General features: G+C 40.8%; 1 protein-coding gene across 5 annotated transcripts in view; it reads left to right on the top strand.

The window, feature by feature from the left end:
• The window catches only part of prss12 (serine protease 12), a 23,892-nt gene extending 9,241 nt beyond the window's left edge, over positions 1 to 14,651 (top strand). For 4 of the 5 annotated variants that reach the window (XM_078260797.1, XM_078260806.1, XM_078260790.1 and 1 more), the window contains exons 9-14: positions 2,839 to 2,980; positions 6,092 to 6,297; positions 6,993 to 7,071; positions 8,914 to 9,036; positions 12,136 to 12,431; positions 13,797 to 14,651. In XM_078260797.1, the coding sequence (XP_078116923.1) occupies positions 2,839 to 2,980; positions 6,092 to 6,297; positions 6,993 to 7,071; positions 8,914 to 9,036; positions 12,136 to 12,431; positions 13,797 to 14,128 (1,178 nt within the window). In that variant the 3' untranslated portion in view covers positions 14,129 to 14,651. The other variant, XM_078260821.1, reaches the window with a different exon arrangement.

Genomic DNA, 14,651 nt, shown 5'->3' with positions numbered 1-14,651 from the left:
TCTATAAACAACTATACATTTTTGTAATAATAAGACTGGATCAAATTAATAAAAAATATGATATATTAAGATTATTAAACATAATAATGTTAGCTTAAGACAAGGACTGTAGAAGCTTGCATTAAGAGCACACATACGTATAGACTTTGAAAAACAGGAAACCTAAGGATAAAAGCCTCTATGTAATTTCCTGTCACTTCATAATACCTGTTAATGGAATTGCAAGCTGATGTCTTTACGATCTCTGCCAAACTCAACCTGCATTCAATTTGATCTCATCCGACTGATAAGAGAAAAGCCAACACTTTCCAAGAGACAGATAGAGGATGATGTAAGTCATGCTAACTCTAATAGGCACAGCTGTTAGTTGGCTTGTCCTGGCTTAATAACTGGGCCGCTTGTAAAGTCGTCATGATTAAATGGATTTACTGCAAACCTTTCCCTAAAGTAAGTCTCCCTCGTGCCACTATTCCTCACTGTTCCTAACTGCAAAATCATAACTATCAGGCACCAGACACACATAACACTGCCCTTCTTACCTCTTTATAAGAAGAGACAGAAGGGTTCAGTAGTGTTTCTACTTGCTAAAAGAGGGTGGAAGGGTTGGATGGTAGCACCATTAATCAAGCCTATTTCTATAGCCTCTGGACACCAATAAAGATGTGTAAGCATAGTGCTGGATGGAACCAGCAGTGGCTCAGATTTCACCTAATACAACCGTTTCATTCTCTGCCATCTGTCATGATGTTGAATGTAACAGATAAGTCTGGTGAATGTCACAGAAAGGATGCATGCGGATGTTTTTTTTAATGTCCTCTCAGTGATGATAAGTTGAGTTTAGGTAGCTTAAGATATTTTGGCAAGAGCCTGAGGGACACTCTCACCTCACAAACGCCCACTAAAGAATTGTGTCATTACTTCATAGCATTTGTGTGTGTGTGTGTGTGTGTGTGTGTGTGTGTGTGTGTGTGCTTGTTTGTGTGCATTTGTGTGTGTGTGTGTGTGTGTGTTTATGTGTGTACACAAATCCCTCTTTCCCACTCAACATGCCACAGGCAGATTGGTTTAAGTTGTTATGTTGTTTTTGGAAAAGGAGAAAAAGCAGATAAGCCAGGCTGTGCTTTGAACTCTTACACTCTCTCTCTCTCTCTCTCTCTCTCTCTCTCTCTCTCTCTCTCTCTCTCTCTCTCTCTCTCTCTCTCTCTGTCTCTCTCTCTCTCTCACTCTGTTTTGAGAGATCATCACATTAGTGTTGTATCAGAGCAGCAATGTGTGTGTGTGTTTTTATCTGTGTGATAAAGATAAAAATATAGTGCTGTTAAAAATAATACATATATAGGACAATAAAGCAGCTGTTTGACTATGTACTGGTTGTGTTTTTCACAGCAAATGCATATTTAGCTTTCCCCAAAGAATACAATATGTATTTACCCTGTATGGCCTCATACCTCACTGCCATACAATTGATTATATCACTGATTAAATTAATTTAGCCACAAGCTAATTAGGATTTGGAATTGAGTGTTTCACCGATGGTTACAGAGTGTGTGTGTGTGTGTGTGTGTGTGTGTGTGTGTGTGTGTGTGTGTGTGACAAAACTAAGCATTTTCTAAATACCCAACACCAACAAAGAAGTAAACATTCCCAGAATTAACTCTCCCTATCTAAATCTCCCCATCCTACAATTCTTATGTTCCACACTAGAGTACGGATTGGGCCGAATTTTTCTGTCCGAACCGCGTCCGAGTTCGGCCCGAGCCCGACAGGCATCAAGAGATTTATGTCCGAGCCCGACCCGAGCCTGACACAGTTAAAATCAATTTTTTTCCTCATACAAATGACACATGTATGCATACGTTTGTTTGTGTGGAAAGCTTTTATTAAGCAACTGTAGGCATTCGGAAATGTCAACAGATGAGCGCATCACCGCTCACGGGGCAACAAGGTCGCATTTACACATCTGCTCCTCTTTCTCTTTCACTTAAACACACAGACACATGAGCTCTCTTAAAGGAGCTGCAGCACCATTTTACAACAAATGTATTATCACTCTGATGTGACCGAACCCGACCATAATTTCTAAATATCTGTCCGAACCCGGCCCGACGGGCTCGGGTCGGGTATCCATGCCTTATTCCACAAACACAATGTTCAACTTAATACAGTCACAGAGATTCCAGGCTAAACTGACCACTAACAAAGTTGTTCTAGTATTTGCTATTTACAGAATGATTGTGTTACTGTATACAATGTTTCAGCTACAAAACGCAACAACCGACTTTATATTTCATAGCATAAAAAACCTCACACTTGGCAAGAGTGTAAACTGATCCTGAAACTGTCCACACATGGAAAAGACATTGGCATTCACTTAAATGAGATTAGGGTGCGTGTGTGTGCGTGTGTCTGTGTGCAGGCAAATGATGATGGATGGTTTAAACTAAAACCCAGACTGATTTGATTAACAGTATAGGTGAATACCATTTGAGGGAGAAAGAACAAGAGAGGGAGCATGTGAAAACAGAGAGAGGCAATGAAAATAAATGATCCTTTCATCACGACAGGAGTCTACCAACTTCCCCTTCTGGACACACAAGTGGTTATGTGCATGAAAACAGACAGGTGTTCAAGCTTTTTCCTTTGTAGGGAACATGAGCGCACATGCCCCATTTAGAAGACATGCTAGCCCGGAGGATGAGGATGTTAGAGAATGTGTGTGTAGTGCCTTTGAGTATTTCTAAACTTGGGCAACTTCAGAGAACATAAATAAATCTGTGCCAGCAGGGTGAGTCTGTGTAGTTGTTCTAAATTGTGTCTATGTGTATGTGTGTTCTTCAGGTGTGCCAATAAGGCTTGTGGGAGGAGAGAGCCCTAGGGAAGGCCGGGTGGAGCTCTATCTGGCTGGACAATGGGGGACCGTGTGTGATGATGGATGGACTGATCGTGACGCTGAGGTGGTGTGCCGACAGCTGGGCTACAGGTACGTATGTATGTACATGTGTGTTGGAGTAGCCTCATTGATAGCCATGTGTTTCTGGGTAACATGATAAAAACTAGAACAAGCACAATGATTCGCATGGAGCATGAGCAACAAGAATGTTTTGCTTGCCATAAGGGCAGACAAAGCTGTTGGAAGTGGCTAATTCCACATAGCACTTTCAGGTTCAATTGGGAGGAGGGAAGATTGCCTATGAAGTTTGGAGAGATGGGTGCATTTTACAGCTGCAACTAATGATTATTTTCATTATTGATTAACTATTGAAAAGTCTCTCGATTAATTTTGTGGTTAAGAAAATGCTAAGATATTCAGTTTACTAGAATAAAAGGCTAAGACAACCTGCAAATATTCACTTTTGAGAAAGTGGTAAATTTTGGGCGTTTTTGCTTCAAAACTGAAATGATGAAAAGTTAATTAACTTAGTTGACAATTTCTGCCGATCATTTCCTTTTCAGTCATAGTCAGGATGTTGGAATAGAGGTAACATGTTGTAGAAAGGCTCTGTTTTGAGCTGTGGCATTGCAGTGTGATCACTCTATAAACTTACATAAGTGAATCCAGACTGCCTACTCAGTTTGCAAAATCAATCATTACTTCCAAGACTTGGCATCTGCGTGCTCCCACTTTCTCTGTCTGTCTTCCATCTCTCCATCTCTCAACCCTTCTCTGTTTTCAGTTTGCACTTCATCACGCACGTCTCGAGTTTCAAGCTAACCGACAATGGAAAAACTACACTATGCTTTTAATCATTTAAGATGACTATATTTCATTAATCAATCTTTACAAATTGTGCACTAAAGTTTTTCAAGTACTTCTTATGAGCCTCTGCTGTGCTGCCAGCTGCTTTTTTTTAGGTGTTTTAGCTGTGCCCTTTTGCAGAGCCAAGATAAACATCCAATTAAAGAGCAGGCCAATTATGCATATGACACATTCACAGTGACAGATATGTTGAGGCGAAGCAAACTACCTCATCTCATCCTCTCTGTGTCCCATTATCCCTTCCCTCTGAGACACTGTCCTGTTTTCCAAAACAATGGCAATGGGATGGCAAGGGAAAACTGTACCGTAACAAACTGTCTTCATTTTCTCTCTCATCACTGCTCAGCATGAGACACCCAATTTTCTGTGACACGTGTGGGTGTAGATGAAAGCCACATCTGGAGTGCATAAGTGAGAGAGAGAGAGAGAGAGAGAGAGAGAGAGAGAGGAAGCATGTTGGAGGAGTGTAAAAGCCATGTTAGAATCATCATTCTGTCTCTCACAGGGTGTGGTGAAAGGTCATTACATACACAGCAGGTCCCCAAGGGTTAGAGGTTGCTCAGGGAGTGATAAAACAAAATACGCATATTCATACATACACAGACAGACAGACAGAGACACACACACACACACACACACACACACACACACACACACACACACACACACACACACACACACACACACATACATACACTTTCACACAACTTTTATAAAAAAACAGTATGACCCAGAGTCACCTTAAATAAGAATCTACATGAAACTGGACAACAAACAAAAAAGGTTTGCAGGCATAATACTTGAAAACATATTTGGGCAACATCTTAATTTGCTAGTGGTCGAGTTGAGGGAGTTCCAGGGGGTTCCTAGCAAAAAGGGGAATCATTATTATGGTTATCCACATTTTAAGGATAGTACAAGGTACATGGGCAGTATATTAAAAATGATGTCTGACAAAACTATTAGCGTTCCTTTTTAAGTTGAGCATGTAGTATCCAAAGCAGATTGTGTTGCATTTTTGACTGACGTTGTGTCACTGTGTGTTTCCAAAGAAACACACCAAGCAGGCTTGATGTCAGTTTTAGTTCCAAGTGACTTGGAGGTTCACCCTTTGCATGCTCAGGGAGCTATTGGAGACACAGGCACAATGCTACATGTCTCACTAAGAGACATGAGATTCCCTTTGGATGAGTGGGGATAGAAGACCTGCCACCCATCAAACCCCAGGGACGCAACATGAGATCCTCTCAGTCAGTTATCTATCAATCTTAATTAAAATAACAGTTACAGCCTATACAGGCACACATACGCAGGCACAACCTACAGGCCTCTGTGTGTTAGCTGTTTGCTTATTAAAGTCAGAGGTGAGAAAGTAATACAGATACTGTTATCAGATTGTAAAAGTGGTTTGACCTGGTTTGCGTCACAGCCAAAGAATGTCAAACAATAACATCTATACTAACATGTCATCACCTTCTGCATGCTTATACACACACATACAGCCAAAAAGATGTGGCAACCACGCATTCAACTCTTGAATGTTTAAAGGTAATTTCGAAAAGATACATAGAATTAGAAGAAGAAAAAAATACATAACAGAGTTTTTATCACTAAATCAAAGAAGGTATATTTTTAATTAAATATGTCCTACACATTCTACACTTTCAAAATCTCATCAGACTATTACAAAAAAACAGACATTTCTACATTTCAAATTCTGACAGGAGCTCATCTGGAAATGGTTCAAAATGCTGCAGCTTGTCTTCTAACAAAAACAAAGTGTAGGGAACACATTACTTAAGTATTGGCCTCTTTTCATTGCCCGCCAGTGGAGTTTAGACTTTAAAATACGATTTTAGTTATTACCTATCAAGCTTTAGATGAAGCTCCAGTACATACAGTATTTTAATTGCTGTTCCAAGAGCTCAGCTTAAAATGAAGGGAGACCAAGCATTTGGAATATTTGACCTCTTACTACAACAGTAGATCATCCAATTCAACTGACTCTTTTTAAAAAGCTTCTCAAGATTGACTTTTATTCCCTCTTTTCTAAACTGATCTTTTATGTTTTATGTTATTTCTGTTTAGTAAATTCAATTTTGTGGCTCTTGAATTTGTTGCTGTCCTGCCTTTTTGATATATATATATATATATATATATATATATATATATATATATATATATACATATATATATATATATTGTTTTTGTAAGAATTACTTTTTTTTATCTCCAGCCTCAATATGAACTACCTTTTTGGCAGTTTTTGAGTTTAATACAATTTATAAGGCAATCCCAATGAAGTGTCTGTGTTCTGTGTCAATCCCACTACAGTGGGGTTGCAAAGGCCCGTGTGATGGCGTACTTCGGGGAGGGGACAGGGCCCATACACGTGGACAATGTTAAGTGCGGCGGCGAGGAGCGTTTGTTAGCAGACTGCATCAAACAGATACTTGGCACTCACAACTGTCGTCATAGTGAGGACGCTGGGGTCATCTGTGACTATGGTGAATCGCAAACCAGCTACAAAGAGGTCAAAGGTCAGTCAGGTCAGGTTTTTATTTAAAATAATATGGAGCTCTTGTGATTTATTTGGAGCATCTGAGTGTGCATTGAGCATGTGTGAGACTATAGTGCGTTTAGCAAACATTTCCATTATGTCATATACACAGAAAAACTAATAAGAAACAAATGACTAAAGAAAAGTCAGGAGGTATGATTCTGAGAGGAAAGCAGGCAGGGCGTGGTGTGTGTGTGTGTGTGTGTGTGTGTGTGTGTGTGTGTGTGTGTGTGTGTGTATCCAGATGGTAAAAGGGAAAGAGCAATGTTATTGCTTCACCCTGTCTGTCAAACATCAGGGCAGACTCACACAATGCTTTTCGATACCTGCACATATGCTATTCCTTCCATTTCGCAAGGGCACATTCTTCTCCAAGTCAAACCAGTGCAGGAGGTTCCTTTGTCTCTTCAGTATGATGAATTACATCTTCTGTTTGTAGATTTTAACCTTCACGTACACACAGACTACGAAAAATGATCTCTCATTTATTTAATTTAATTTATTTCAGGTTCATGTGTAGTAGTGAAAGATGGATTTAAAACATTATTGTTATTTCAATCAGTCTAAATATTTAATATGAGCAACATCTGAGCCAAAATGTATGGTTTAACAATCATCACCCTCCCACACACCCTCACATATACACTCCCATGGTTCCTCTTTTGTCTCTGTCAGATCCTGTCAACTCAATTTGTGGTTTGCGGCTCATACACACCCGCCAGCGGCGAATCATAGGAGGAGAAAACTCTCTGAGGTAAGCTGGAAGGGACAGGAGGGGATAATGATAGCACAAAGAGCTCCTGCCAGAGACATATGGAATAAAAAATATTGGACACATTTTCAAGACAATAAGTCTTAGATGGAAAACAGCTGATCTGAATCTACAGGCAAAGAAATGTCAACTGTGTGTAATTCCTCCAAACACAAACTATAAGTGGACGCAAATGAGTAAGAATGTCAGCATTAACTGTGAGTTTGTCACTTACAACGATTTACCAGTCCCTCCAGGATTTCGCGGCCTTTTTTTGAGATTGTTGCGGCCCAAAATGCCTGATTTCGCGGGAGCTTTTGTAAAAAAATTGCGATAAATGTTGCGATGTCTTTTGTATGTTTGTTGCAATGAAGTAGCGGGAGACAGTGAAAGTTGCAAAAAAGTTTTTGTTGTATAGTTCTTTCAAAATAAAAAGGAAACTTGTTTTAGGGAGAATAAAATTACTCTGGGTTGAGATTTCCTAGTAACCTTACCAAAAAGGCTCAGGATGCTGCAAATGTTGGTATAATATGAAAATGGCTGGTGGATTTAAAACAAAAAATAATAATTTATTGAATGAATCAAATTTGAACATACCTGTCAGTGGCTTGTTAGTTATTTTCCTATCCTGGCCTGGGACACACATTCATACGGTTTGATAAAGTACTGACTTTAACTTATCATTGCACTTACAATAACGAGCGTAGCTGTCCTCAATTTAGGTCATCGTGTCATCTCCTTTTTCTCCTGCATCCACCATGTGTGTGTTGTTTGTGTGCATGTATGTGTGTGTGTGTTGTTTGTGTGTGTGTCTGTGTGTGTGTGTTTGTGTGTGTGCAAGCGTCAGTCGCGGGGTGTACGGAGCAGTAGCCCCACCCGCTGCAGAGAGCCGACAGCCAGGATGGAAACGGCAACAACTTCAGCGACTTTTAAATTGTTAAAGTCTACATTGATGTTAAAATGTATACAGGTTGGCAGGACGGTCTGAAATGTTTTGCACGGTCTTTTGCTGTACGTTTTGTTGGTAAATGAGTCACACACACGTCTCGTCTTCATATCAAAAACAAGGAAATGATCAACCCATTCTCACTCCCGATTGGTCATTGGCTCTCAGAGTGCACGTGGGACTGCTGTGGTTGGTTGAAGTCGCGGGAAACTTCAGGTTATTGGTCAAATGTGCAGAAAAGTTGCGGTGATTGGTCAAAATTGAGAGTCGCACCAAATTCGCGGTGATTGGTTGAATTCGCGTGAATTGGCGCGATCGAGACGTCGCGAAATCCTGGAGGGACTGATATACATTGAAGAGACACAAGCATGCATTGGCAAACACGAAAGAAACTCACTGGAATTAAACAAAAAATCCTGTGGTTATGACTTTCTCTGTCTTGCTCTGTGTGTGTTTGTGTTGTGTGTGAGAAAGATATAGAGAGAGAGACAGAAAGAGGTTTGGATAAGCAGAGAGAAAAGCAACATTTATGCATATTTGAATGCAACCGAGTGAGTGCGGCCACATTTATGGTTAGATGTGAAACCAAAAAACGTTTTTCATACTGAGTATGTATTTGTGTGTTTGTGTGTGTGCATGTTTAGATGACATCCTGCATGTTTACGCTTTACATAGCTGCATGTAAACTCATTCTGCTAGGTAAGCTAACATGTGTCCTCCAAGAAATCACATAAATCATAGAATATACATGTTGCTATGATGATTACCTGCACTTTTATAATTGCTTGTGTTTTTATGTGTGTGTGTGTGTGTGTGTGTGTGTGTGTGTGTGTGTGTGTGTGTGTGTGTGTGTGTGTGTGTGTGTGTGTGTGTGTGTGTGTGTGTGTGTGCATCTGTAGGGGTGGCTGGCCATGGCAGGCTGCAGTTCGTTTGCGAGGATCTCGAGGAGACGGGAGGTTGGTGTGTGGAGCGACTCTCATTGACACCTGCTGGGTCCTCACCTCAGCACACTGCTTCAAGAGGTCAAACACACACACACACACACACACACACACACACACACACACCAACATCTACTCACACACATATGTATGTGTCACCGTTTGAAAGGCTATGTTAACATTTGTAAAGCCAATTAATCTCATACAGCATGTAGTATGGGGGCCAGGAAATATCAATATCAATATATATATAAAAATATCAGTTTTGAAGTTATGTTTATTCCTGAAAATGTGGGTGTGCTTATGCATACATTTCCCTCCAGCTTGAGCTACACCTGAACTGCACTACTTTACTACTTCAGTATATTCAATATATTCAAGTCTTACAGAGGCATGAGGACCTCAGTGATGTGAGCAGTGATCAGAGGTGGTTTGGCTGTGGTGCATGTGGCAGTGAGACAGCCAGAGTCACTTCATTTCAACTTCATCTGGTCTGGGGGCCTCCACCTGGCACCACCAACTTGAAATCAAGCACCTAATGCACACAGCAGAGAAGGCAGCGGAAAGAAAAATTAAAAGGAAAGAAAAATTAAAAGGAAAGAAAATGAATTGAACAGAGAGAGACTTAGCAAATTTGTGAAGAGCTAGAGTCTGCATTTGATATCTGTACAGCACATGTAAGGTTGTCAGACTGTATTGTAAGGATAATATCTTTTGGTCGCATTACCAAGTATTCATCATTTGGGTTTGGGAAAACCAGAACTCTTTACAGGCCCCAGCAGCTCTGCCACTATAAATCCAGATTTTTCAACATTAAAGAGAGGAAGTGGTCATTCACTAAATCTTTTCCAGTACCATTTATCCAGCCATTCCCAGGCCCTTTCTACTGCCAGAGTTGTACTCCTAATGCAAGAACCCCTACTCTGCGATTTGACTCGTACGCCACTTCCTCTTTCTTTAAATGACACACAGGAAACTTATAATTAGGAACACTTGGGAAGTAGCAATCAGGACATATAGGACTGATTAATGTAAACAGTGCCCATACTTGACCACCAGTGTAATTGCAGATTGAAATAATGTATGTTAGTCTGACTCTTTACTAACAATGGTAAGTCATTTAAAACTGCACAGTAGGCACTATAGTAGCCATATTAGTTAGCCTCAAACATACCCCTGTCTTTAAGTGATTGCTCTTGTGGTTGAATGGCTTAGCTTGCTTATGCAGGAGTAAATAAATGATAGGCTTTACCAAAACAAATTAATTATATGTTTATGTGCTTAATGACCTAGGTGCTCACTCACCTACTGCCTCAGGCTTTGATTTTTATTTATATTGAATGGGTTTTAATAATTCATCATAGCTTGTGGAATTCATCTGCCAGGTTCAGATTGATGACATTCCTACAATAATAACATTTTGCTGACTGGAGCCACATTGGCACACAATTTGTACTGCAACATGTACAGCACAACTCTTTTCTAGTGTAACAGTTAATTATTTCTGATAGATGTTGCTCAAAGGATACCGTAGGTGCACACCTAAACACATTGACAGAAATTATGAAAGGTATTTTGAGCTGTACGTAGGACATTTGTTTTCCTAAACATTGTAAGCAGACAAGAAAAGTCAGACACTACAAATTACTTCTCGAATCACATATGTGTGAGGTCACATATCATGTGCTCCAAGCTGTTAGTTTTAGCTATGACAGCTTTGAAAAGTAATTTGCTGCATGCAAGCCAGAGCATGCAGACCAAGATAGGGACTTCCGACTTAACTGTGTCTCCTTTCTTATATGGTAACCAAAATAGGGTGATAGAGCACCCACAGCACACACAGCAACAAACAAACAATACACAGAAGATGCATCAATAAGTTTGTGTACTCACTTCTTCTTCTTGTTCTAATTTGCACACAAGCATAGATGATTTTATAATGACATGTTAAGGTGCCACTACCAAATGTAACTAACACAATCATGTTTCCCTATCCCTTACACTACTGATTAGTAGATTCATAAAAATTGACCTCAGCTCAGTAGTCACATGCTGTCAACATGTTAAACCTATTTATACCTTGTAGTTGTACAGCTGGGGGCTTGCCAACAGTAACACAACTCCAGCAGATTTGTAACCACTTTTAGCAACTACAACAACGTGTGAAAGGTAACTTAGGTGTCACATTCAAACTCCATTCTAATCCTGAGATGTTGCCTTCATGGTGGGTATGCACTGTACATATTTAACTGGTCAGCAGTGTCTTTGCTCTGCCAGGAACGTCTTGGCATTCCCAGGTCAGGAGATCTTTCCGGAAACACTCTACCAGTTGTAACTGGACACACAGACTTGGCTCAATCGAAAGGTCTCCTTCCTTAACTCCTCTCGCCTTCCTTCTCTTCCCTCCCTCCCTCCCTCTCCTTTGGTCCCATCTTTGTCCCTGACTTACCTCTCCTCCTCTCCCACTCCATTTCAAAAAGGCCAAACATCTCTAACAAGTAAATGGAAAGCGTGGAAAACACTTCATTATGTCAACCTATGAGTCATTATAAAGCATAAACACACAATGACAATGACAGATGTATTGTTATCATTCTTGTCTGTACTCAGTCTGTGTCCAAGTTTTCATTTGTTTAGCGCCAAGAAGTAGTGCAGGACATGTGCAATCCATTCTTAGTCATGGTTTATAGTGAATTGATAAAAGCACTGTTGTGTGAAGAAGGAGGTAAAGCAGAGAAAAGGTATCTGATGAGTTAATTGGACAAAACTTTTAGGACTGTCTGATTAAGCATATGCAAGATTTATAAGCCTCAGGGGGAACACGAACACTATACATAATCCTTTGTAGAAAAGCTTTGGAACATATGGGAAAAAATCTCTTCTACTACTCATAGGGAACTAGTCCAGATTTTATGACTGTGTGCTCAGTGTAACAGTACACAGTACTTTTTTCAGCTCTAGATTAACTATTGCTGATGTAACCCTTGCAAGAGCTCGTTATTTTATTGCTCATGGTTTATGTATCAGCAGTAGGATACTGCACTCACACGCACACACGCACACACACACACACACACACACACACACACACACACACACACACACACACACACACACACACTCTCTCTCTCTCTCTCTCTAATGACCTCTCTTAATCCATCCCTCTATTCCTCTCTCCAGGTACGGAAACAGCACCAAGCAATATAAAGTTAGAGTGGGTGACTACCACTCCCTTGTCCCTGAGGAATACGAAGAAGAGTACGGCGTCGATCAGATTGTCCTCCACCCAGGCTACCACTCCCATAACAACGATTACGACCTGGCCTTGGTTCGTCTGTCACCGGGGGCCGTGGGCCAGATGCCGGGAGAGTGTGTGTCATTCAGCCGTCATGTTCTTCCCGCCTGTCTGCCCTTGAGGAAAGAGAGAGTGCTCAAACAAGCCAGCAACTGTCATATTACTGGCTGGGGTGATACGGGTGAGGGTGTGTGTTTGTGTGTAGAGGGGAGGTGGGTACGGTGGCCCTGAGGTGCAAAACATGACATAATTTCATTTCATTCTTGTATTTAAGATGTAAGCAACACTGTATATTTAAGGTTAAGGTTAAGGTTTCGGACCTTCACAACTTTAAATGTATGTAAGTCGCACTGGAAATCAACGTAACGTAAAAACAGAAAGCTAATGAGGGACCATAAAAAAATCACAATGGGACTAGTTATTTGGGGTAAAAGTCTATGCACATTTGGACAGACAGTGAAACAATCACATACTGTAACCACTGTATTCTTACCATATGTTAGTCATTTTGAAGGTCAACTGCAAATGCATATATAGTAGAAGAGAATCCTCCACCAGTAATTGCACTTGTTTGACTTCACGCTCCGTATCTGTTCATACACTTGACTGTGTACACCGACACACATCTGTTAGTGATCTTTAAGTTACATGCTGATGTCATTAAGCATAGCAACTTAGTCACAGAGGGCTACAGACATTTTCAGTACACGCTTATACAAAAACATGTACTCCCTGTTGAGGGGTTTTGTGTGTCTGTTTTCAGTTGAATTCATGTGTGTGTGTGTGTGTGTGTGTGTGTGTGTGTGTTGAGAGACTGTTTTTATTAGTTTACCCAAAATGTGATGACAACACAGGCTATTTAGAGTGTGTGATGCTGGCAATGGCGAGATGTCTGCTTTGTACAGCTGTTTGCATTTGGCAATCTGCCCTCTAATATCACACACACACCACCCTAAGCTACCATGGAGAGTTGATAACACTGTGTGTGTGTGTGTGTGTGTGTGTGTGTGTGTGTGTGTGTGTGTGTGTGTGTGTGTGTGTGTGTGTGTGTGTGTGAACACAGATTGAACCTCTGCAGACATTTTGGCCACAGGGTGAAGTTCCTTGTTGGTTGTTGAACAAAGTGACTGCCAACAGCATGTGTATCAGAGGAAGCACATTTCTGTGTACAACCTCCAACAGGCCAACAGTGAAGTGACACGGCCAGGGATTTGGTCATAAACCAAAGTGTTAAAATATGTTTTGATCGGATGATGGCACAAGTCGAAAGGTCACGGGATCAAAGCTTTAACAACTCATCCTCTAGGGACCATAAATGTCTCTACCAAATGTCATGGCAAACCATCCGATAGTTGTCCAGACATTTCACTCAGAACCAAAAATGTCAACCTGCTGGTAATGCTAGAGGACCAAAGGGATGGCCCTACCAACCGACATTGCCATCACTAGAGCTATCATGGTTAAAACACAAATATGATGCTCACGCACACAATCCACCTACCTTCCACCTCTCATTCTAAACTCTAACACTTTGCCTCTTTCTCAGGCCGCTCATACTCCAAGACCCTACAGCAGGCCCCCCTCTCCTTACTTCCCCGGCGTCATTGCCGGCAGCATTTCCACAGTGCCTTCACAAGCCGCATGCTCTGTGCCGGCAGCATCCAATCGGAAAGACGTGTGGACAGTTGCCGTGGTGACAGTGGCGGTCCGTTGGTGTGTGAGCGTCCGGGAGGGGGTTGGGTGGTTTATGGGGTCACGTCCTGGGGTCATGCCTGTCGGACACAACAGTCCCCCGGCGTCTACACCAAAGTCTCTGCCTTCAGCTCCTGGATACGCAAGGTGATTGGCCGTGATGACAGGAAAGAGAAAAAGCGATGAAAGGTGAATGACAAATTTAAAGAATTGACCTCTCAATCAGAAAGAATGACACTCAAAGACTTACTCGATTGGTCAGGTGACAACTGATACAACAATGTGTTACTGATGTGATGATGTTATGACCTGATTATCCAGTGATGTAAGTTGTAACTTGACTATCAAATGGAGAGCACAAGTCAACGCTGGACTTCTTTTTTTTTTGGCGAGAGGAAGGCTTTTCTGTTTTCTCTCATCTAAGTCATAAGCACTTATTTTAATGATTTAATATTCTCTTGAGCTGCAAGATTTTGAATGGTGTTAAATCTCAACTCAAAAAAATTTAACTGTAACTTAAATATCTTTTTGTTGTTTCTTGTGACATTGCATACTACACTTAAAAACATTATTTTTTACCAAAATAATGTTTTATGTGCTTGCTTTTGTTGTAAAGTTGTGATTTATGGTATGAACTGTGATTAAAATGGTTGAAAAGGGACCACAGTAAAAAAAAAAAAAAAGAAATAAATGCATGCACTCGTGCGTA

The sequence above is a fragment of the Sander vitreus genome, chromosome 2 (genome assembly GCF_031162955.1).
Source record: "Sander vitreus isolate 19-12246 chromosome 2, sanVit1, whole genome shotgun sequence".
In the NCBI taxonomy this organism is placed as follows: Eukaryota; Metazoa; Chordata; class Actinopteri; order Perciformes; family Percidae; genus Sander; species Sander vitreus.
This window is presented reverse-complemented; position numbering and strand designations above follow the sequence as displayed.